Genomic DNA, 25,619 nt, shown 5'->3' on the forward strand with positions numbered 1-25,619 from the left:
TTGATTAAAGGTAGATGTGGCACAGTGAGCTGCTGCCAGCTAACGATGGCCATTTGCTACTCAACAGTTTGCTGCTCTGCAGCTTTGAGACAGTCTCCAGCAAAACGCTACTTTGTCATCCGGAAAATCTGCAGCGCACATTATCCCCGCTGGACAGCATAACCATTTCTTACCAGACAATATTTGTTTTGGAAATCCAAAAGTAACACCGCTTCTGCTGTGAAGAAGAGAGCTTCTTCAAGAAGCAGCTGTTAAGAGCAATTGTCCTTGTTCTCCCTTGCAGTAGGGTGAGGCTGTGCTTTGATATAAAATGCCTCCAGCTGTTTTGTTTTTGACTAAACAAAATTTAAGCAAGTTGGTGTGGAATCCTCAAACGTTTCCCCAGAAGCTTTTATTTGAGATTTGACCAGTGTTCCTGATATAAAATATGGGTTCTGCTGTTCTGGATGCCAGTTTGAGAACAGCGATGATTGAGATAGCATACGATAGCAAACTGAGAACAAGATAATTAACTGAAAACCAGATAGTTCAATGAAAGCCTGGCAGGAGAGAAATCCCGTATTTTTTTCTTTTCTCTTTGACTCCCATGTTCCGGAACCGCAGTCACCTCTACATACCTTCCAAGTAGGGAAGGAAGACCCACGCGTCCAACGTATCAGCAGATATGCACTACACACATAGCACTAATTTTTCATGAACAGCAGATTGACATCTTCCAGATGCTTTTGACTTAAGTGCACATCAAACACAGCGAGTCCAATATGCCCAGGAGGTACTGAGCTTAATCTTCAACTGTTCGGCACATATGCAGCACATATGTCCTACGCATTCTGTATGTGTAAGTTTTGCTGTGCATGTGATGCAAATGCAATCTGTGCACGCACAGTGAACTCAGCTGTCTACAAACTGACTGTACACAATATAGTAAGGCTCATGTGCATCGGTGCATTGAACTTACTGCAAATGCCACATAAAGCTGTTACACACAGACTTTAGACATCCTGAAATAGAGTAGCTCGCTACTGAAAGCAGCAGGGCAGCAGACTGCAAGTCTCAGAGGAAAACTGGCACATAACGCTTCCCTGTGTCCTTTGCTATGTCTCTCACAGTCGCCTGTGGAGAACAGCTCAAAAGACACCAGACCCAGCAGCAGGGTAGAAAGCAGTGCAATACCTACTGGGACTACAGGGCTCTTAATATGGAGAAAGGGCCTACCACCTACTAAGTCCTTTGTACTGCCTTCGAGCTGCAACGGGCCACACACTATGTATGGCTATGTTAGGCCAGTTTAGCAACAGCAGTCCCTGGGCCCACGTTCAGTGCCAGGAAGTCACAATGTAAGCAAGCCTACAGCTTTTTGTTTTAAAGACAGAGAGTAAAAATTGACTACCGTGAGTGAATATTAATGCTCAGGATAAAGTTCATGAAAAATTTAGTGATGTTTATTTTTTTAAATGGGAACTCTGTTTGCTTTTAACTGATGCTGCACGCTGATAGCTTCATTGAACAATTCACTTTGCCAAGGCTTCTCTTCCCCCATCCCTCCTAATCCTGCCAGAGCAGGACCAAGTAGCGTTGTGAAAATGTTGCACTTCTTCCACGACCTGCCTTTTGCCGTCTTTCACGTGCTATCATTTCAATGTCTTCACACTCAGCTGCAGCGCAGTACTGCGTCCTGCAGATGTTAACTGAACAAAACTCAGGATCATCAGCAAACAGTGCAAACCTCCATCGTCCCAAAACGCTGCTCGCGAAAGCAGGTGCGAGGGGCAGGCCAGCACTGCCCGTGAGAGCGGCACGCAGCCCCGCACCCTTGAGAAAAGGGGCCAGAGACGCGCTGCCCCCCACCTACCTAGCTGCCACCCCACGCGCAACACGTTGCACACCATCAGAGAAAACTGGTGCGTGGGGGCTGTGCCTGCACCCTGGGACGAAGCGCAGAGGTTTGCCTCGCAAGGGCGAGTTGCACACCCCTGCGCTGCCTGCGACGTGGGGTTTTTGCGCCCGGGCAGGGGCCGAGCGCTGCAGCCCAGTCCGGGAGGGCAGCGCGTGGGGCCCGGGGGGGACGGGGCCTCCCCGGAGGTGACCAAGGTCCCCGGGTCACACCGGGGCCTCCCCGGAGGCGGACGGCGTCCCCAGGCCACGCTCACCAGGGAGGGCGGCGGCTCAGGGCCTGGGCTCCCCGCTGCCGGGGGTGGGGTGGGGGGAGCGGGGGGCCGCGCACCCTCCCGGCTGGGCCGGGGCAGCGCGGCGCGGGGGCGGCCCCCGGGCAGGGTCCAGGCCGGGGCCGGCGCCCCCGCAGGAGGGCGCGGGGGGGCGCCCGGCGGCGGCTCCGCGGCCCCGGCCTCTCCGCGGCGGGTGGGGCCGCGCCACCGCGGAAGGACCCGCCCGACCCGGTCCGGTCCGGCTCGGCCGGGCGCAGCCAACGCGGGAGCCACCTGAGCCGCCGGCGCGGCGGCGGAGGGCGGGCGCGGCGCGGCGGCCCCCGGAGCCCGGCAGCGGCGGCCGCCTCCGCCCCCAACTTTGTGCGAGTTGTGCCGGCGGCGGCGGCTGCCCCGGGCGCGGCGGAGGAGGGGCGGAGCGGCGCGGTGCCGGGCGGCGTGCGCGGGGGCGGGGGCGCGGGAGAGGTGGGCGAGCAGCGGCGACCTTCCCCGGCAGCCCGCGGCGGGGAGAGGCGGCGGCGGCGGCGGGAGGATGGTTGCTGGGACCGGGCGGGCTGCAGCCCGGTAACGTCCCCACGTAAGTGTCCGCCCGCGGGGGGCGAGGGCTGTGGCGAGCTGCCCGCCGCGCTCGGGGAGCACCGGCTTTGCCCCGGGCTCCCTCCGGCGTGGGGCAAGAAACTCGGGCAGGGCGGTAGGGCCGGGTGATGAGTAACGTCAGGGTAGGTAGGGCTGCAGGAATGGGGAAACGAGCGAGTTTCACACTGGAGCTGAGCAGGCGGGAGAGGGGCGGCCGTGCCCTGCCGTGTCCGGCGGCAGCGCGGCAGGCTGCGAGGTCCCGGCGGCAGAGCCCGCGCCGCCGCCGCCCGCGGGGCTCCGTCCCCCGCCGCCAGGTGCGGTGCCAGCGCCGGGAGGGCGAGAGGCAAGGTTGGGCAGGCAACCCTAAAACTTCCCCAGCCCCATCCTCCTCGCTCCTCCTGCCGCGGCGCGGGCTCCGGCGGCCCGTGGAGCGAGCGGCCGTCGGCGGGGCCGCAGCGCCGCCCCCGCGGGGTGCCGGCGGGGCGCCCCCCCCCCCCCCAACCACCACCACCACCGGGCAGGCGCCGCGGCCGCCGCGCGTGGGTGCGGAGCGCGGCCCGGGAGCGGGGGTTCCCGCAGCGCCTCCGCGAGCAGGTGAGGCGGGAGCGGTGCGAGGGGCGGCGGGCAGACAGCGCCGGGCCAAGTGAAGATCCGAGCGAGGAGCCGTCGCCCAAGAGCGAGATCCGCCGGACTAGCTGCCTGCAACTGCGAAAGCTTCATTTTGGAAGGAAAGCCCGGGGACCGAGAGCTGGCGTTGTTTGAAATTGAAAGGCACTGTCTTAATTTTTTTTTTTTCTCACTGTATTCGATGAGCGTGAGGGCGTTTGCAAGGCTGGCTGTAAGGACATTTAGGAGGAAGAAGTAATGCTTAAAATGAAAGCTGTAAGTGGCGTTATGTAGTTAATCTTTCAGGACATTAGCGTCATACAGCTTAAAGTGAGGGTTTCAAAACTAAAATCAATGTTGTTAGTCTGCAGGAACTGGAACGGGAGTTGCAGTCACCTTTCACTTGTTGTAGTTGCGCTTCAGAGTGATTAAGCTCAAAATCTCGTTGTTTACAACCTGTGTGAGAAAAAATTGTGAAATTGATGTTATCTTTCTTGTAATTCTCAACTGTCAGCAACATTTTTCCTTAATAGCTTTAGACACGTCAAAGACCAAAGAAAGTCATGTCGGTCTGCCTGGGGCAGAATTCACATCCCACTCTGGGGAACTTTGCCGAAGCTTTGAACAAGGAAGATGGTGTACTCAAATATGCATTACATGATTTGAGACCATGCGGTATACAAAGCAAATGCGCCAGAATTATTCATGTCTTGTACGTATTTTCTTGCAGAGCTATATGCTCCCCAAAAGCAAAATGATGTTGCATTAGCTGGCTGCTGGCATATATAGTAAAAAAAGTTTCGTAGTTAGATTTAGCAAGACTCCCACTAATTTCATCTTGAACTGTGTCAAGTTACTGTCCATTTATGGTTTTAGATAAATTACATGACTATTTTGCTCTTCTAGAATGAATTGTGAATAAGCCCATTGTCTCCCTATGTTATAGGAAGTGAAAGTAGCTGTGGACTGGATTGAATTGGTAGCTAGAGTGCATAGCTGGTCTTGTCACACAGTGTCTACAATGGAATAATGCCGTTTCATAGAAAAACTGGTGGTTCTTCTATAAGACTCCTTAGAATGGCAGTTATTACTCTGAAGAGCAGTTTTGCAAAAAACGTGTCTGTAAAGGGATTGCTGTTGTGAGATGCTGTTGTGGGATGTCAGTTGCTCATCCAACTGACCATAGGTGTCCTAACAGTCCCCAAACGTACTGTTTTGGTTCTGTGTTTGACAATCCACAATGATTTGTTCAGACTTGCATGCTTGTTACCAGCTGGAGACAGAACGGGACTCATTCTTTCTCATTTAAATTGAAACAAAAATTGGGAATAAAATCCACTGTGAAGGATGCTCAGCAATTTTAATGTATCCAGTGTTAAAGACTGAAATAGCCTGCGTATGTTCTGAAATTGGTCCATCATCTTTGTTACGGATTGCTTTATTTACTTAAATTCTTGGCATGTTTTAGTACACTGCTGTGCTGATGTTCTTTCTCTGGCCTGCTGGTGATTGCTAAATAACAGAACGCATCCTTTTAATATTGCTTAAAATAGGAACGCAGGACTGAAGACCCGAAAGAGTGAGTCGTTGAGTCGATGCTGTTGTAGCAGGCATCAGTGTCATCAGATCATCCCTTGATCAGCTATAGACTAGCCAGAACTGTGTGCTGATTTGTTTGTTGAGTTATTCATGCAGTGATTGGGTTCAATTCTAGACTAAACCAACACTAATAATCAAGAAAGTTAACCTTATAATAAATGTACTGGGTATTAACAGGTGAATACTGGGCGTCTGTATGTGACTGACTTGCAAGGCACTTAGAAAAACTGTTTAGCAGTTGCTTTGGCTTTTTTTCAGACTTGCTTGCCAGTAGGGATGCCACATTGTAAAGATATCTATGATAGATTCTAGTGTGGATGAAACCTTCGTGCTGGCAGTATGTTAGCTGACTTCCATGACAGCTTCTTGTCTGAAGCGTTGTTATGTACATCACAGTGTAAGACTGTGAGCAGTCAGTTTTGTGAATTTTGGCTCTTTGTCCGCTCAAAGTCTGAAGAACGCATTGAACGAAAGATTTTCTCACTCATTTATAGCACTCTGCTAAAGGTTATGCTTTGTAACATGGATCTCCAAAAGTCCGCTCCAAAAGAAACAGATCTGACTCATGGTGCCTGCATTAGCGAGCAAAGTGTTTTGGTAGCAGAGATAAAGCGTGCTGCTTCTGTGGTCGCTCTCATTTGAGTTTGATAGATCTGTCTGTCTTGTCATCTGAGATGACGTGCTGCGAAGAACATTGTTTTGTCCTTCAGCAGTAGAGAATGTAAGTGGATGAAACGAGTTTGCTCGTTTTTACCTATTTGTTTGTTTATTTTGGTGGAGAAATGTATATTTTTTGTAGCAACTGTGGGATTATGTAGCCCTTTCTTCTAGGGAGGAAAGTTTCTGTAGTCGTGCCTTTATGTCTTGCTCTCTGCACTTACTTATCCTCTGCTATGTTGTTGATTATGCGTTTTCTTGAAGTCTTTCTTCACTTCTGCATTTTACAAGAGTAAGGATTAGTAAACAGACTGTAAACTAACACCGTGGGATACTAGCTTGTAAGTATTACCGCAATGCATGAAAACATTAACAAAATAGAATTGGCCCAATGAAATGGTTCTCTCAGACTAACACAGAATCCCCACAGACTCTTTACGAAGAACACTGAAAGCAATGTGGTTGGGTTGATTCACTTGAGACTTAGGCGGTAGCACCTTGTCATGTTATTTTCCCTTGAGTATATCAAAAGCTGTGGCTTGGATTAAATGAGCAACTATTAAATGAGGAAAAAAATACAGCTGAGCTCACAGAGACATCAAAAGTGTTGATGTTTGCTGCAGCACCTTAAAGATGCATCGATATGATGAAAACCAACACAGACTTCTGCGCTAAACATAATTGTGATTCTTTCCTGGTCTGATAACTCTGGACTATACCTACTGAGAAAAAATTTCCTAGATGAATATTGAGGGCATTGTGGGTTTATGTATTATATACATTGAACAGTAACTGTTCCCAAACCTCAGTATTCTGTTGTCTCACATTTTAACAGCGATTTATAGGCCCTTAAGTTGAAGGACAATAATTCTATTGTTGGATAATCTCGGTTACTTTGTGTCCGGCTTCATCAAAGAGATTCTTGTATTTCAGAGCCCAGTATGTTCTGCGCTTGTCTTCAGAACTTGTTAAGTTTGACTTTACAATACCTCAGAAAAATAAATGCGTTTCAAATTCCTAATTTGATACAACTGCCCCAAAAGAGCTGGACTCTTTTTGTAATCAGATACTTTTGCTATGTAACACTGCAGTGAAGGGAAACCTGACTGATGGCAGCAATCTGTTGAAGTGTCATTTACCTGGGCCCTCTGGCATCTAGCCCAGGGGTGTGGTTTGCTGAACCACTACTTTTAAAACTGAAACATTAGTTGTTCCTTTACAATGGGTTTATCTTGCTGCATTAAGTTTGGCTTGTCTCCGTTACAGAACTTTACTTTGGGAAGCAACAGATGCCAGTGGTGGGAAAGGTGTTACATTTGCCTCCAGGTTTCACTAGCAGTTTCACAGCAGTATCTGTGGAGCAGAAGGGAGGCTATTTCCCCAAGTTTAATAACATTAAGTTTTCTTGCCACTGAGTATGAACTCCTCTGTACTTTTTTTCACTCTACATCTCTCACGTTTTCATCCTGATAAATGATACAGGTGACCAAAAACGTTTTCCTTTCCTCTATTTAATATGTAAATAGTATATATGTACTATCCTAGAAGACATTTGTATTTATTGGTGTTTCATCATGACTATTCCATCTGTGGTTCGTCCTCACTTGCTGTTGCTGGAAATGGGCTTATGAAGTATTCCGAGGATTCTGTCAGAGGTTTTCTCCCAGCGTGATACCTTACTGAACAAAGGCTGTTTACTGGTTGTCTTTGCCGAATAGGATGGGAATGAGTTGGTCAAAATAATGTGTTGTGTTCCACGGCTTGCTCCTTGCTCTTGCTTGTTGCTAACTCATTGAATAAAATGAGATAGGAATATAATGATGCACTGTTAGTTTTGAACATGTGGCTAAAGCTCTGAAAAGAGTCATTACAAACCTCCTTTCTTGCTTCCCCTACTAGGGGGCACCCTATGGAGGAAACATTTTGGCTTAGCCATTAAATGTCACGTAAACTTCATGGCAAAGGAAATTTTAAACTCAAGTGAAAAATGATACTATAATTGCATATGTTTTATTAAATAATAATCATGTCCTTGACTTCACTGGCAGCACAGATGAGCCTCTAGATTTTGACAACGAAAGTTTCAGGCTTTTAGCGAAAGTTGTCAGCAGAAAATGTCATAGCTATCCAAATTTTAGCACTGAGAGATATAATTAACCAGTAAGTGTGGTTTAGCACTAAGAAGTGTGGTAATGGTTAAGACCAGAGGCAAATTCTCAGATACCATCTTTATGTAGTTAGTGAGGCATATAATATGTATATAATACATGTCAACCACATAAATATATTCCTTTATGTAAAATTTGCAAGTAGATAATACAAAGCTTTGCAGTTTCCCCCAAAGCACCACCTTAACGCTTTCAGACTGTCACCAAATGGACTGTTGTTTCTTTTACTGAAATCTCATGTTGTATGCTTAGAGGCCTAGCCACAACCCATCTTCCACTGTTGTCTGTTAAGGGTCACAGAAAAACAGTTCTGACCTCACTTTATGTCAAGGGCTGAAGATCTCTCTCGCGTGTTCTCTCACGCACGTGCTCTCTCTCCCTCCCTCTCTCTAGAGCAGTCCATAATCTTCAAGTGCTACTTTACTTTACTTTACTTGCTGCTAAGTAAAGTAGCACTTGGAGTTAGTAGCACTAACTACTAGCAGTAGTTAGTGAAACTACTGCTAGTTTCACTAACAGTAGTTTTATCTTATTTTCTTGGCTGTTTGTAAAGCTCCCTGAACTTTTGCCTACTGTTGCCTGCTTTTTTTTTTTTTTTTTTTTTTTACAGGATGTTTCATGTAAGTGAAATGTGGTGCTATCACTGGAAATGGAAGCTGCGGCACTGTCTCTGCTTGTTTACCACATATATTGTATGTATGCAGCAAGCAGGTAAGTCTGCAAATTATCTTCTTGCTTAAATAAAGGGCCTAGGAGCCAAAATCTGTTGACTACAGGATTATGCTTACGTATGGCTGAATTATGTACAATACGAAATTTTGGTGGAAGTGATACGTTATAATTATTAGTTGTGATTTGATACCTTGTGTCTTGTCTGCTGTCAAACTTTTATTGTTTTTCATTATTTTGTTGTTAGTTGCTGTTATCTTTTTCCTTAACCTTGCGCTTTGAATTCCTTTTTCCTTTCCTTCGCTTTTACCTTGTCAATACCTACATCTCATGAATTTCTCCTGCTTCTTGAAATATTGCAAGTAATCTTGTAGTTCTTCATCCGTTTTCCACAGTAGAGTTTGTGCCTGTTGATTATGTATTCAGTAACCCTTGTGTTTTGTGAAATAACTGTAGATACTTATTAATTTTAAATTCTGTAATGATTCAGTTGATAGAAACATTCCCTAGTAAGCTGTATGAACATAAGATAATCAGATATTGCACAGAGCAAGAAGTTTAAACTTAGCATCCTCCTGGTCTGTAGTGGCACTTGGGCACAGAGTATTGTAATACGTTGCAACTGTTTTCTTTAAACATATGAATGAGATATTTCATTTACTAAATGTCTTTTCCTAACCACTAGAGTGCGAAATATTTTAGGAGTGCCAGCTGCTTTGCTGGAAAAACCTCTGGAGTTTGCTCTGGAGCATAAGAACATTTTGGAGCAGATTATAGTGTTCAGCTAATTCCATATCAGATGGGTAGTTTTGCTGTTACAGACTTGCCGTTGGAAAGAGTTGCAAAATGAGTGTTAAATATAGAAGGAGTTTCTGCTTTCTTCAATTTTTTTTTGTTTTTAAGGAAAAAAGTATAGGTTTTTTTGACATTTCGGTGCAGTAGCTGTACAGTAGCAGTTTCCAACTTCATGTCACTTTAATACATATTTTCCCTCTCCCTCAAACTGTGTAGCCAGAAATGTATGTTTGGACTTGATTCTCATCTGCAGCTCAGCTGGCTAATGCCCTTTGTGTCCCTGTGATCTTGTGCCATACATGATCCTGGGCCATGCAGCTGTCACCCTTGGCATAAAATAAACCAACAAAAACTGCTCTAATATACGCTAGCTGTTGCAGGCTGATGTGTGGTGACTGGAATGATAAGGCCAGAGGACATTTAGTCTTTAACTATATTCTTATCAAGAGGAATTGACATCAGAAGAGGAGGTGGTAGAACAGTGGTAAGTCCTATAGGCTAGAAGGTCCTAACTGGTATGCTGAGGAGAGGGAAAGCCAAATAAAAGCTTGTCTCTGCATTCTGCTAATCACTGCGTACCGTTTCCTACTTGCGCTGGTACTGAAACAGTAGATAGTTCAAGAGTCCTATGCCAAACTCCCAGGTCAACTTTTACAAAAGCATATAGGCCTATGGCTAACTATTTCAGTAATAAACTCATTTTTGCCACTGGAGAGGTAAAAGCAGCCCTAGTGTTCTAGCTAATTGGGTTTCCTGTATTATATTTCCTTTCTCAGGCACTCATTTGGCATGTAGAACACTCAAACCCAGGTCTCTGATGGAAATCAGAACAGAGACCTGAACCTGAGTCTTCTACATCTCAGGTAGGTGCACCTGGGGGGGGGGTCTCTCTGCCTCTCTTCAACTGGAAGGTTATTTGAAATGTTCAAAACTTCCAGTAAATGGTAAAGATATTTTCCTATCCATCTGAATGCTGAGTAGATAAATAAGGTAAGCTAGAAAGACCCTGTTTCAATAGACGGATGTGTTTGTGGTTGAGCACTAGAAGAGATCACAGGAAGTTTGCTATTAACGCTCAGCTGAAATGAAAATGAGACATTTACAGCAACCTATCATTTGGCAGTATTCATCTGTAGAGCCTTAGGTTTCTTTTTTTTTTTTTTTAACATGAAAACATAGATTTTAAATCATAGTTGCAAAATTTAGTCTTTTCATCCATTCTTTTTAATAGAGCAAGGCAGACGAGGTGGGAAACACAACTGCTGCTATGTTTTCTTTTGTTTTGTTTTCTTGAAAGGTACTAGTCAATTTGGCTGTGGATTCATATGGTATTGATATTCTCCCTAGCAGCTTAAACATTACTGAAGTTACTGTAGAAATATCATAAAACTTGACATTCATCCAGCTTCGCTAGTGAGCTGTACTCTCAGAAAGCTATTGGGGCTTATTGAGCTTTGCCTAGAGGAGGTTACATTCAAGTGAGGATTAAGATAATCAGAAATAGGTTTTATGGATTATTTATGGGGTCATTCATAAGGATAAGAATCAGTCATGCTGTGACATGGAAAAAATGCTAAAGCAATAATTTTATAGTTTAACTTGGGAGGAACTACAAGACTTGGCCTGCTTTCAGAAACAAAGGTTAGGAGAAGGATTTCATAGCAGAAAACTTAGAAAAGCAGCAGAACGGTCTATGAAAAGAATATTTAGCCACCAATTTCTGCATTGTGTAAGCTACTGTTTACGGTGACAGGCTCCTTTTTCTGAATTGAGCAGGTGATGGCGAAATACTTACAAGCAGATGCAGTAGTGAAGTGTAATCACAAAATATAGGTCTGATAGCTCAGAGGAATCAATGGATAGACTCTGACACTTAAACAGAAAGAAATGATAAAAAAAATATATAGTACATATTATAATTAAAATATCAACAGCCTTAACTATTCTAGCAGGTTATATGTTGTGATTTGGGGATAAAGTTACGAAGGCGAGTAGCTCAGTAAGCAATAGGTTTCAGTTCTTGTGTGTGGAGCAGAAGTGCCCGAAGGCCTTGAGTGAGTCACTTTCCTAAGCTATGTCTCAATTTTTCTGCCTATAGCAATATGTCTGGCCTATTGTGCAAAGAGCTTACCTAGCTTCCAGAGAAGCGCTGTTTAGAAGCTATGACGTTGAGATGGTGGTGTTTCAAACAAGATTAAGTTAAATCCACTTTAATCCGAGATTCAGGCATGCCTGACTTTTTGCTTGTATGTACATTTTGATTGTTTCAGAGATCCCAAATGAGAACAAAAAGAGTGAACAGAGCTCTAGAAAACATGACCAATGAGGGCAGAAAGAAGAAACTAAGATATTTTTGGTCTAGAGGAGGCAGAATGGGATTACATAACAACTGGAAATAGTTAAAAAGCTAGCTGGAACAGGAGGGAATAAATTGATCTTTTTGGACTGTGGAAAGGACAAAAAAAAGGGTTTAAATTACAGCAAGATAAGTTAGTGGAGGAAATCTCATTGAAAGGTAGAGAGCAGTGGAATAGATTGCCAGAGAAGACTGGGGAATCTCAGTCCTTGAAATTTTATAGTACTACCTGTCAGGGAGTTTAAGTCTAAATTGTTCTCTCCTTAGGGTGGAGGAATAAATTCGATGCTTTCCTAACTCCTCTTATTTTCTATAATGCTAATCTTTGCCCTATAGAACTCTCTATTTTGTCTCAAAATTTGGGAAATCAGGAGATCTAACAGTAATAGAGGTGGAAATTACACATTGGCCAATATGACAGTGCTTTTGCTGAGCCTACGGAATTATACTGGTATTTGTCCTCTCTATCTTAAATAAGCCTCCCTATCTTAAATAAAGAAGCAGCAGTTCAGTAGAGAAAGTGAAAAACAGTTGCATCAGTTGTATATAACCTCTCAGCAATGTTCAGTTTAGTCCCCTCCCTCCCCCTTTTTTTTTCTTAAGAGAGTAAATTTGGAGAAAGAGCATTCACCCATATGGCCGATACAGTCCACCATGTGAGATGATCTCTCTCTGTCAAGCTCCATAATTGGGCCTGTACAGATAAGAGAGGGACTAAAGTCCTCGCTTGTTTCTGAATGACCCTTTAGGCTCAGGAGCCTCCTGAGAGATAGGAAGGGACTAGCGGTGGGAAGTGCTCATGTTGGGAACGCAGTGAGAAGTACTGCTAATGTGCTAGCAGCAAGAGTTAGCCGTTGCGTTGCCTTCTGCGAAAAATGGAGTTTTATCTTGAACTTCCCAAGTCAGGAAGTGTGTTTTCACCACGGTTCTGACTGCCTACCCCAGACAAGGGCCAAAGATCCTATCGCTGGGTGAATGATGAAATAATTGTCAGCACATTTGCTTATCCGTCTCTCTCTTACCATGTAAACAGTAGGAACCAAAGTGCCAAGACATGACCCACATCAGTCAGCATAATCCTTGTCGATGACTGAAGAGGCAGGGAATGTTTTTATAACATTATTACTGACGCTTTGTGGAAATCTCTCATGGGATCCCTGGGGTGGGAATGGGTGTGCGTATATCGTCTTGGCCAGCAAATGTAATTGAGAGCGTTGTCAGCGACTCGCACATAGAAATTCACGTTTCTGAACGTTAAGAAAGACTTGCAAAACCTGAAACGTTTTAAAGAAGCATTCAGTCTTTCAATTTCTTTCCTTACATAGACATGCAAACATCATGTGTAATTGAGCAATTAGCCAGAAGGAATCTGGAAATCTAATAAATAGCTCCAAAGCATTTCCATTCTTTCCCCTTTTCCTGTCAGTCTCCTTTCATGTTTTAATGTAGTTTAAGCAAACAAATCAAAGGCAATTCCTTATGTTCTGTCTACTTAATATCCAAATTTCTGCTGGTTTGAGGCATGTATTTAGAATTTGTGTTCATGTAGGTAGGTCTCACAGTGAAAAAGTCGCTGGTTGGCTTTCTTATGTTTCTCTTACTTGACAGCTAATTAATGTGAAAGTAAATTACTGTTGGAGTGAATTTCACAGGAAGCTGCTGCTTATTACCTCTGTTTACTTTCTTCGCTGTAATTTTTTGATGGCGCTGATGATTATCTTCCCTGAAGTGTTTGAACCTCATTCCATTAATTGTATCTAGACTGCATTAAAAGCATAGTGATTTTCCCCTCCTCTGATATGCACCTGTAACCAAAAAAGAAATGGAATATGGTCAAGTATCACAAAAATTCAGAGCTGACTAGAACCTTATCTTACAGAGTCTGTGAATTCTTTTGTTTGAATATAGACTAAAGAATATACCTTTCTTTAAAGTATTGCTTTCACTAAAGAAAGAATATACATTTCATATCCTTGGTATGTAAAATTTTAGAATCCTTATATGACGTATTTTTGCCTTTTTTCTCTTCACTGTTAAAAATGAAAAACATAGACAAATTACAGTTTTTCAGTGTTGCCAATTTGTCAATATTTTCTATGATAACGGGCAGTAAAATATCCAGTTCAGTGACAGAGCTAAGAATAGACCCCAGAATGACTCATGGCCAACTGGACTGTGTTTTACAAAAGGCTGTTTCTGACAGAGGTTTTTGTGTAAAGAAATTCATTCTTTATTTGTCAGTTGTTCTCAATAAAATGAATGAACGTTTTAGAATAAAACTTGTTTCTGTCTCATTAAAAGATTCAGGTCTTTGGGAATGTCACTTTTTTCTCCTGTGGATTAGTAACATGAGAAATGTTGCATTATGAAGTAGAGCTCTTAGTTAAGAACAGGACCGTTTTCCAGGTAATAGTTCTGTACATATAAATCTAGCAAACATGTCACATGCATTTTGCTAGATAATTCTTAAAACTAATAAAGGGTAATTAAAATGGTTGATTTCATGTACCAGTAGGCCTTTTAGCAGTAAGTGGTTAGTATTGTAAAGTCAGCATTTGGCAACTAATAGCAAGTGTTGATCTTGCACGTTTCACATGCATGTGGTTATGCTCATGATGATTTCTCGATAAAATTGATTTGTCTACTTAGTGGGATTGCTTAAGTCATTTGCATAAGGTGTGACCTGTAAATAGTCACTGAGTCAAGCCCTCAGATGTTGCTACCTGATAACTGAAATATTAATATCCATGTTTTTACTGGAACCACAGCACAGAGATGTCTGAAATAGACAGACTTGCCTCAGTGCATTTTATGTGGACAATATTAAAATATATAAAATGACTTCTGTTTTACAAGAAATAGGAAAAAATGAAGTGAAAGAATCTTAATTACAATTTAGTCAATACTAAAAAATTAGAAGACCCACCCAGAAAGTACATGCTCATTAAAATTCCGTATAAAAATACCTCTGAATAATTAATTCACCAATGCTATTTCAGAATTTCTTCCACTCTGCAGGTGTATGAGGAAAAATAACATTTCAGGTACAGACTGTAAACTGTTTTTTACTGAGTTAATTAACATATTAGTGTGATACACTGATAAATTACATGGAAGAAATACATGCCTTACTATGATAAAGTGAACCAAAACCCACTTTTCCTACCCTAAATGTGATAATATAGGCACCTAAATCAAGGTGCAGGCAGGGCTCCCAGAAATGCTTCCACTTTTGGCTGGGTTCAGTGCTACTTGATCTGCCCAGTTCCTGTAAATGACAAGCTACGCTCTTAACTCTTGCCACAGTACAGGAAAATTAAGTGCATAATTCCTAATTAGAATACTGCTTGTGTAGTCAGACACCTAGATATCGTTTACACTTACTCCTTTTCTTGGCCTTCTCCGGAAGAGTCAAGCCCTTTTTCACTCTAAACCCGACTCTAGTCACAGATTTATGATGCCACTATGAACCCATTCCTCTTGTGCTCCTTTTTTCCCCATCTTTCATTTTACAGCTTTTACCCCATTGTTTGTCATGTGGGACAACAGCAGGTTGAGCAGTACGATCACTGCTCTTTTCAGTTCCTCTTTTTGGAACAATTTTGCTAATTATCCTCAACATTGCACCTCCTCCCAACCCCCCACCTCCAAAATGCACACCAATTCCCATTTTTTTTGAATTTCCCCTTCTGTACTTTATTAACATCTTTTCACTTATTTCTGGTCTGTCCAAATTCTAGTGTAGGAAGTAGTCATTTTTGACAAGAGAGCCCACCGCAATGGTAGCTCAGATTGAACGGCTATAGCTGTAGCTTTGTAATATTCAGCAAAGGTATAATGCTTAATATTCTACAGAAATGATAGCAGGACATATTTTCAGGAAACATATTCTTTAAAAGTTCTTGTAGACTGAAAAAGCGTTGCTTGGGAAAATATATCGGTCAGTTAGGCAATGATAGAAAGTTAGGTCTCATTCTTAAAAACACTTCCTGGATATCCCCTAAGTAGTTCAACTGCCCTCCAGTGCGTCATTAAAAAGTGCTTTATTTAGTGCTAAATGTCCTCAAGAGTTGGCTCTTGCAGAGCACAGAGTAGAACCATGAAAAGATCGTAACACAGCCAACCTAATTTTTGAAAGGATACAGTGCAATCGGAGTTTTTCCAATTCCAGCTTTTTCCCTCATGAATATGCTTTTTAATGGGTGTCAGACAAAACTGCAACTCCTTATCTTGAACAGAGTTTGTTTTGTTCAGATGCATGCTCTGGCTTCTCACAGTTCTTCTAATTAAGAACTGTGCAGTGACAAATCCATACTATGAAGCTGAAGTCATTTTTTATCAGAACTTGCTTTTTAGGTGGAGAAAAAGACCTCATGGTTAGAAGTTACCACAGAGGCATTTACGCAAGTGATACAGTCCTCAGTGATTTTTTTTCGTTTTGTGGTTTGGGGAGTGAGGGGAAGTATATTTTTTTCCTCGTTGTCTTGAATTTACAGGAAATGCTTATGAACAGGTTTAAACTTTAAATCTTTACTATTTTTCCTTCTACGTCTTTGAGTATATATTTTTGAATTCCGAAGTAAGCTAGTCATATCATACTGCACTTTATAGAAGTTGGCACCATTCAGGGAAGCATGAAATCATCTTGCCTGCTGAATCATTAAGCATATGCAAAGGAACAACAATATTGTTTAACGCCCTTTCTACTGAAATCTTAAAATAACTAAGAGGTCTCATGCTAGCTGTTGGTATCCACACGTCCAGTGTTTCAAACAACGAATCCCCGAAACTGTGTTTCAATCTTCTTGGATTTTAACATTTTTCAGAAAATTGTTATATTAAGCATCATGCCTGTAATGTATGTACAAAAATAAAATGCAGAAGTACCTGTGTTGAACAAAGGCATCATTGGTACAGTGAATTAAGGCCTTGTGGGTTTTTTTCCCTTAAAACTTGTTTGAGTGATGATAGTATTTGAAGGAGATGTAATTGTAAAGACAATGAAATCCCGTCCCCTTCCATACCTAAGCACGGTACACCAAATTTGCTGTGTGCACCAACTGCTCTAGTTACAGTTTATTATGTAACTAGATCATAAAAGACAGGGCTTTTTCTCTGACCTGTCGGATTTTGGCAGTGTATTGCTTCCAAGATGTCATATATTTTGGCATGGATTTTGGTTTGGGTATACTTCTGCCAAAAACTTGTCACTTAAACTAGCAAAGGCAGCGTATAGCAACAATGCCACCAATCAGGTCATCCCTCTGTCCATCTCTGTATATGGCGATTTATGTTCTGTTAAGCTGATTGTTTCATTACGTTAGAAATGCATTGCATTTGATCCTCCCATGTTCTTAGAAGGGTTTCAGTGAAAGTTCAAGTGGTAGAAGTAGCACCGATACAACAGCAAATTTATCTCTTAGGCAACGCATCGCTATCAATAGTACTGAGGATTAAAAAGACAAACATCTTTCTCTATATACATCCACTCCCTTCAAGAAGAAACTTCTCAAATATTTTTCACAGGTGGGTAGTACCAAATGAATGGTTTCTAAATCCCTTACCAAACACTAGTTACTTGCAGATAATATATGTTTGGCTTAGTCAGCTGTCTTTGATTTTGGGTGATTTTCTTCCCCTCCCCACACCCACCTTTATCTGTAGTGTTGACGTACGTGGTGCAATTATTCTTTTTTAGGCAACTCCTGTAGCTACTGACAACTCCTTTGACTGTGTGCGCTGTTTTCCCATATTATTTATCACATATCAATATTGAGAGACTGGCAATTTAATTATATGATCGTTAGCTGAACTCAAGATCCTTGGAAAAAAATTGACTTTTCTCTTGTGCCTGGCTGCATAAATTGTTTCCGACTAGAACATCATAACAATGGAATGTATCAAACGCGAGAAGTGTAGCTGAGAAGAGTCTTTCCAGTTTTTTAAGCTATTGTTTTCGAAGCATTTATCTTTCCTCATTATCTTAATCAGTTTTCTAGTGTAATAGTTTTTTCCTTCAAATTCCAAATATTTATCATGATACTCTTATTTGTAAAAAAAAAAAAAAAAAAAAAAAAAAAGATTAGATAAAAAGACATAGCTTGGTGTTTTTTCAATAAAATAGTGAAAAATAATTTTCTTACTAAAAATGACTGAAAAGACATAGAATAATTTCATAGAAGGCATGCTGTTTGTTTTTTGATATGCTTAGGGATACCGAAATTGAGACAGAGCTATTTTAATCTTGCAATATTTTTACACAGCTTTTGGAATAAAATATATATATAAAAAAAAACACCTTAATAAATATTTCCCTACATATAGTCCGAACGTTCCTCCATTTTTCTCTTAGCCTGGATTGCTTACCATTGATTTTATTTGGTCCCGCTGAAGCCAGTAGAGGTTTTCCTGCCCCCTTGAATAAAAGCCAAGTTACACCACTGTTAAGCGCTTTTGAAAATCCCTCCCTAAACGCCCAAATAGAAACTATTTCTCTGTTGATGTCTTGGCCAAACAATGTTGTCATGTCGGAGGAAACCAAAGTTCTGTTCATAGAGCCTGCATGGTGCTACAGTTCCGCTATTCAGCGATCAGAAAGGAAAAAGGCTTAGGGGATGAAAGAAGAGCTGCTGTGTACACTTGGCAGCAATTGTAGGTTGCAATTTGTGGTCTTTGACTATAGATTACTGTGATCTCACCCAGTAATGTTTGAAATGGAAGAGTCTTGTGTTCTGCTTTTCACCTGTATAATCCGCATGTCACGTGATTCCTCACTTGGTACTTCAGAACTGATGTGAGCTCCAGCTAAAGACTCAAATGCACAAGCTCTTTCGGAAGCGCTGACATTTAAAGACTTTTTCTTTCAACTCTATTTATACTTTATACGGGATATTGTACCCTGTTGCCTTGGTTTGCAGGAATTCTGAGCACCTCGGATTTCCGGTGAAGTGAGAGGGGAAATTTCCAGGGAAATGAGAGTTCTCCCAAAAATTGAGGCAAGAAGAAGACAGCGTTTTTGGTGTGTGTACGTCTAGTTGTCTCTAGTCACAAGCTGTGCGCTGATTCCTATCACCCTCTTTTCAGCTAGATTTGCTGCATCCTATTGGCCACTGTTCAGTAACTGGCAGAGCCAGTAAAGAAATCCTGTGAGCCCAGGCATCCACATCTTGTTTCTACCTACCCATCCATCCGTAATGTAGTTGGTTTTAATCCTAACACACAAAGGAAGGCTTTCTTTTTCCTCCTTAAATGGATTAATTTTGCTTATGTTTACACAGAAGATTTGTTGCGATTTCATTAACAGTGTGTGTGTTTTTAGTGAGAAGACAGTCCAGTTTGGCCAGGGTTTTAATCTTTAGGGTGAGGTCTGCAAAGCTTCTTATCTTAATGAGCTACTGTGTTTATTCACTTGAGATATGTGAAGATCCGAAGAAAAAGCTTCCATAAGCAGGATTCAAGCCAAACTACCAGAAAAAATTAAAATCTAATCTCTTAGCAATTCATGCTGTTTTGCATCAGACTTATATTAGCTTTCCATTACAGAATTCACTGTAAAAAAATGATACAAACTGACAGCAGAGTGGAAAATAAACTTGCACATTTTGAAAGCAAAAATAGGTCTTAAAACTAGAATCCAGTCATCAAAATAGGAACTCTGAGAGTCACAAACAAATTATTTAATAGCAGTTGGTGGAAATTAAAGAAAACACTATTTTTTCTTGCCAAGAAGCTCCCCTTTGCTACTTACAATTTATTCTTTATAGTTTGTCTTAGGAAAATTGTCCTGTATGTTTGTGATTCAGTTTCTTTTTTAGTCCTCATAATAGTTTTCTGAAGTAGTCCTCATTTGTCCTTTTGTATTATTCCTCATAAAACATATGATGTTAGAGCATAAACTGAGAAGTATGCTTTCAAATACTGACAGTGATAAATATCATCTTAATCAGTTGCTATGCAAGTAGACTTTCCATAGCAAGGTGGTCTATACACAGAAGAACCAGTTACCTGAAATGCAAGGTGATGAACTATGCCATTTGACACAATTATTGGGCTGCATTTATACATTTGTCAATAATTATGGAAGACACAGCAGACCTGTGTGCCGCCAAAATACTGACCTAGTGAATAAACTTTGGACCTTTGTTGGGGTTACTGTGTATATAAACGTATACAGAGTCTTCAGAAAGATTAATAGCTCACCTTCTGTGTTTTTATAATGAAAACTATAATGAATTATCTGTGTTTTTATATTGAAAATTATAATGAATTATAATGACAGTTGTAATGAAACTCCGTGATGGTTATCCCCTTTAAATTATAATACAAATGCTAAATAGTAATGATGGTCGTTTATTATTTTTTGCATGCAGTGTGATCTGTCGTAAATAAACTGAAGTTACTTAGCATCATTAGAAGCTCCTGGAGATATATTGTCTGGATGAAGGACTGGCCAGTTAACCCTATGCTTGTGTACCACTGTAAATAATATTTTTTGACTTCTTTGGCACCGCTTTAAAAATATGATTTATATTAATTACATATGGATAATGAAAGCATGTCCATAACCAAGACTGATAAAAATGTCTATAAAACATACATTTATGATGCAGCTTAGACTTTATTAAAGGAAATTTTGAGCTAAGTTTTTGGAACAATTTAAGGACAAATGTCCATATGGAAACACATTAATATGTATTTCTATTTGGATTGTGTAGATTGATCTCCTGTACTGTCTGTGAGTGCTGACAGATTTATAAGTTTAGCCCAATAGCACAGAGCCTTTGTCCACACTTTAAGGAAATTATTTTCCTGAGTATGGACAGACTGATCATGGAAAATATATTTGTATGAAACTTGAATGATTGATGTTTTTCATGGTGAACACCATTTTTTTATCAGCAACAATATCAGAGATTCAAGTGAATATCCAGACTGCCAATTACATGGAAATTTAAACTGTTTCAACTGTTCATTTTCCTTGCTATTTGCCTTTTAATTAGCTTTTAAAAATTATTATACACTAGGTACCTCTATTTCTGAAATTTCACATGGAATTAAATGTTTCTTTCTTGTCTGTTACTGCTTTCACGTAACAGACCCCTTAATTCCCACTAATTTAGACAGAAATAAGTATGGCTTTTTTACTGTCTAATCATTTCCTCTCATACAGAGGTGAGGAGAAGATTGCGATTCAGATAGTGAAGCAAAATAGAGAATGATAATCTAGTATTAGCACTTGTTGCTCCAGTTAAGATGTCAGAGATTTGTGTGGTAGAAATAAAAGCACCGGTGCTGTGAGTTTCCTCTGATTGTCACACAGTGACATTTTTTAAAGTTTGATTTATTTTAAATAATGGAAGAAAACCTTATTAAGAAAATGCTATTAAGAAAACATTAAGATTTGAAAGCCAGCAATTCAATAACTCAGAAACAACAGAAGTGAAGAATTCAGGTTGCCTCTGCAACTTTTATTTGGTCTCCATATTCACATCCGTTATGATGATGCATTTTTTAATTTAGCAGTTGCATGCTTTTTGCCATGGGCCTCCAGCTTTGCACAGACACACAACTGACTTGCTACGAGGATTCAAACAATATGGTTTGTAATGTATTTTCATAGGCTGTCTTTCATGTTTCTCATTTTCTGTGCCTGGTTTGAAGCTGTAGTGTTATTTTCACTTACTGTTGCAATTGAAGTGAACAGGGACTGTGTTTGCATACATTAGCATCTACATAAACCCTTAAGAAATTAGATCCTGTGAGTCTGAAATTAAGACACCTAACCTCAGAGGATATTTTGATGCAGATCTCCATGTTCCCCCACTATCCTACTATAAAATGAAGTTAAGAATCCTCCTTACCTTACAGTCACATTGTAAAATAAAAAAAAAATTTTAAAAATTAATAACTGTTTGTGAAACATTCAAATACTACACTGGTGAGCACCATTGAAGAACTTGCTAGGAAATCAGTGATTCTGTTTTCAGAATCAGAATTAGGTTAGAATTAGAGGTGGATTAGCGTTGCAACAGTAAACTGGCTGAGGGTCAAACATTGAAGAATGAAGGTAAAGCAGTGTACTGAAAAGTTGCTTATTACGTGGGATTTGTCCTTCCTGTGCCCTGGATGAGGTCCTGCAAAAACAGTAGTGTGTGATTATGTAATTGAAGATTCTTTCAATTATCTATGCACAAAGGCCAAATGAAGGTTAACTCTGGCATTTCCTAACTTCCGAGTGCTTGATTTTGCAATCTTAATAGTGTCTGCATGTTGCTGGGGGTGGTTTCTAGTATTGGCATATGTGTGTATATATATGCAGATATAATCAGGGTTAGCTACGCTTACTTAGAATTTTAATTTAACCTATATGCAGAGCAGGAAGTCTTGTTAACAAAATATTACTTTTTTTTTTTCCTGTTTCATTCATTTTTGTGTTCTCACTTAATCAGGATGTTTTCCACTGCACTTTGAGACAGTTTGAGGAAGCTGAGGTTGACAGTTTGCTGGCTTGGACTAACCAAGCCACTTCACTGTGAAGTAGTTTGCTCAGGACTAGAAGAACTGTCCTTATAATTTCATTATTTATTAAGGCCTTTGAATGACCCAGCTGTTACAACAATAGTCACCTGATTCGGTACAACCTGTGTAACACCAGAACGTATTATTTATGAACGTATGAAAAAAGAGGAGCAGAGAAGTATTTTTTTATAGGACCTACTTATATGTTACTATCACTTAAAAGATTTTTTTCCTTCAATTTTTTTATGCCACATACATGTCTTCAAGGAGATTTCTAGTTAGACATTTGTCATATATCCTTTCTTAATCTTTCCAATATTCTTTTCAGGGTGATATTGTGTACTGATTTTTTTTAAGGTGCTGTAATTCATCACGTTTTGATGATTGATTGATGATGATTGTTTTGCCCTGTTGGAGAAAAAAAAACACTTGCATTTGAAATAAAACATTCAGTGTTACACTTACAAAAAGTGGGACAAGAAAATTTCCATCTAGAGAAGAAATTTTAAGGCTTCTATTTCTGAAGTGCTTGTTTCTGGAGGAGCATTTAGGGAGTGTTGGAGTTTGGATGAGTAGGTCCTGCGTGGAATGAAGTCTGAGGGAGTCTGGTCACGAGCAGCGGGAGACAGGGCCAGAGACAGACCTATAATGTAGTTGCCGCAAGGACTGATGGCCTATTAAGGCCTGTTAGTGCCTGTTAGTGCACTCAAGGCTCTGACAGTCTTATCTACATTGAATTTCATTTGTCATTTAATTGCCTAGTCATTCTGTCTTGTAAGTGACTCATTTTTGCAGTTCTTTGCAGTTTGCCTCACGGTGTCGGCTATCTTGAGTAACTTTGTATCATCAGCAAACTTTGTCTGCACTATTCTACTTCTCTTCCAGACCCTTTCTGAATATGTAAACTAACCTACGTCCCGGTAAAGACCCCTGAGGAATTCCACTGATGAGTCTCCTACGTTCTTAGCTTCACATTTGCCCTATGTTCTACTTTTTAACCAGTTAGTTATCCATGTCATAACCTTCCTTCTTATCTAATGGCTGCTTAGTGTCGTTTAAAACGGTTGGTGAAAGTCTTGGCCAAAAGCTTTCTGGATACTGAAGTAAACTATGTCAGCTGGGTCACCTTTTCCCGCTTAGCATGGCTGAACCTTGGAAAGAACTCTTTAAGAGGTTTATAAGACAAAACATCGCTTTACAGAAGTCATGTTGACTCTCCCACATAGATTGTATTTATCCAGGTGTCCACTAATTCTAGCATTTATTATACCACAGATCCCTTGTGGGAGATGAGGCACTGGTCTGCTCAATGAGCAAATAAAATAAGAGTAAACAAGTTTTACCTGACTGCCAGTTGCTGGCAAAATTTAGAGGTGTTAACATTATTGGCAAGTCTGCAGGATGAATGATTTGCAATGACACTGTTGTTCTAGTGCTCTAGACTGCATGTTGCAGAAGGGGTCTCAAAAATAACAGAATGTGTTTGATCATGTTGACAACCAGTGGAAAGGACTGAGCAGTACTTCAGTACTTCATTAAAATGTAATGAAAGGTTAGAGCAGCTCAGTTGAATGGTAGTTCCCCATTATAATTTTGTCCTCGAGCTGCTTTTGTGGCTCACAATTGTGAATATTAGCAGAAGAACATTTTCAGTTGGCTGGAAATAGCTAGACTACACCTTGACCATCTTGAGAAGAAGGAATCAAATCTCTGTATTTCATAGGAAGCTCCCTCAGACGATAAAGGGGAAGAACACAAACATCACTGCAAATAGAATACATGAATTTCTGCTTTCTTTTAAAATGTAGAAGAGACAGGAATAAACTGAAATGCAGCAGAAGCTGAAATGCGGAAGGAAGCCTGCAGTTCACCATATTTGCTGCACTCGCTCTCTATTACAAATGCAGACAGTCCTGTGACTCAGCACAGTGCAGATCTGATAGTCGCAGGACTAACATTCCTGTTTCTCCCCAAAGAAGTGGAGCACTTCTGCATAATCTTATGTGGACTCAGATATCATCAGATAAATAGGACAGGTTATTTGCCCAGAGAGGTTGTAGAATCTCCTTCCTCAGAGATATTCAGAACTCATCTAGACAAGGTCCTGGGCAACCTACTGTAGGTGACCTTGTTTGAGCAGGGGAGTTGGACCAGATGATCTCCAGAGGTCTCTTCCAACCGCAACAATTCTGTGATTTCTTATTGATGGGCAATTCAGAGATCAGCTAGTTTAAGAGTTTTTGTACCTTTCAGTTTGAAAGACCATGCAGAAGTGTGAGATAACACTAAGTGGAAGATAATACTGTTATGCTACTTTTGTTTTTTCAGTAGACCTAAATGCCAAGAAACTTCTGATACTATTACTTCCTGGAAAGTGATTGTTTTCTCAGAACAGGAAGACTTGTAACTTGTAAATGAAATAGCAGGGTTTGCATTTGCAGGGAAAAACAATGCTGGTTTACGGAATACTTAAGTATAAGGCAACACAGTGTGAATGAGAATACCCAAGTTATTTAATGTATTTAAGCTATACTGTTTTTCAATTCACTTGGGCTGCCAGCATTACAACTAGAACACTAGCTTTTCGTACATTCTACCTTACAATGTAAAGATAATGGGCATGATTCTTAGCTAGAACTTGTTAGATTTTTTTTTTTTAAACTAATGACATTTACTGGTATACAAAGGTGGTCTCATGAACAGGACGTCAGTAGAAGTATATCTCTTTATACTTGCCCGGTGTCTTGCCTAGTATACTCTTGCCACTTTTCTATTCTAAAATTACAGTATTTTACCATTTTTTCCTCCAAAAAGGAGGAAAATCATGTACTGCTGTTTAGTATAATACATTTCTAACGTACTTATTTTCCATAGTGTCTTGGTCCTGCACAAACGTTCTTGAGGTTAAAAAAAAAAAAAAAGACATTGGAAGTACTGTTTTCCTGCTATCACTGTCATTTGCTGTTGGCTGTTGAAATAATAAATATCCTTATTGCATATGTATTAAGAGTCATGGGATATGAGCAGAAAAAGGTGAAGGCCCAATCTTCTGATTTGGATTTTGAAATGAAACTGGGCCTTTGGCTAGTCATGGAGATACAGTCTTGGGAGCAGGACCAGCTTCAGTCATAGGCAGAGTAGACAGTTGCTTAGGGCAGAAGTCTGTACTTTGCTGGAGCTACTTGATCACAGCCCCTTCTCCACAGAGAGGCAAAATAAAATCTTTCTTACTTAGCTGAGAAGCTGTGAATATAAATGATGGTGTATATTTGTTGATTTGTCCCCTTTGCAAAGTTGGTATGAACAGCTGCTTTAAGCTACAATATATGTATTGTGTTTCTGTTACCATTCTATATATTTTTTGTCACTAGAGTCAGTGCCAGAGGTAGAGCCTTATCAGTGGCAAGAAGTTTGAAGTCAAAAAGTGCAATTATCTGCCTAGTCATAAATGCAATAAGTCATTTCTGGCAAACGTTTGTAAGTCATACCTAGTGATGAATCCAGTAGCTGCCT

At 40.8% G+C, this 25,619-nt stretch overlaps 1 protein-coding gene across 1 annotated transcript in view; it reads left to right on the forward strand.

Moving 5' to 3' along the window:
• Nucleotides 1-2,622: 2,622 nt before the first annotated feature.
• ADGRG6 (adhesion G protein-coupled receptor G6) overlaps nt 2,623-25,619 on the forward strand; it is a 118,586-nt gene continuing 95,589 nt past the window's right edge. The window contains 2 exon segments of the mRNA XM_068938519.1: nt 2,623-2,739; nt 8,379-8,479. Of these exon segments, the coding sequence (XP_068794620.1) occupies nt 8,380-8,479 (100 nt within the window). The 5' untranslated portion in view covers nt 2,623-2,739; nt 8,379.

The sequence above is a fragment of the Struthio camelus genome, chromosome 3 (assembly GCF_040807025.1).
Source record: "Struthio camelus isolate bStrCam1 chromosome 3, bStrCam1.hap1, whole genome shotgun sequence".
Classification (NCBI taxonomy): domain Eukaryota; kingdom Metazoa; phylum Chordata; class Aves; order Struthioniformes; family Struthionidae; genus Struthio; species Struthio camelus.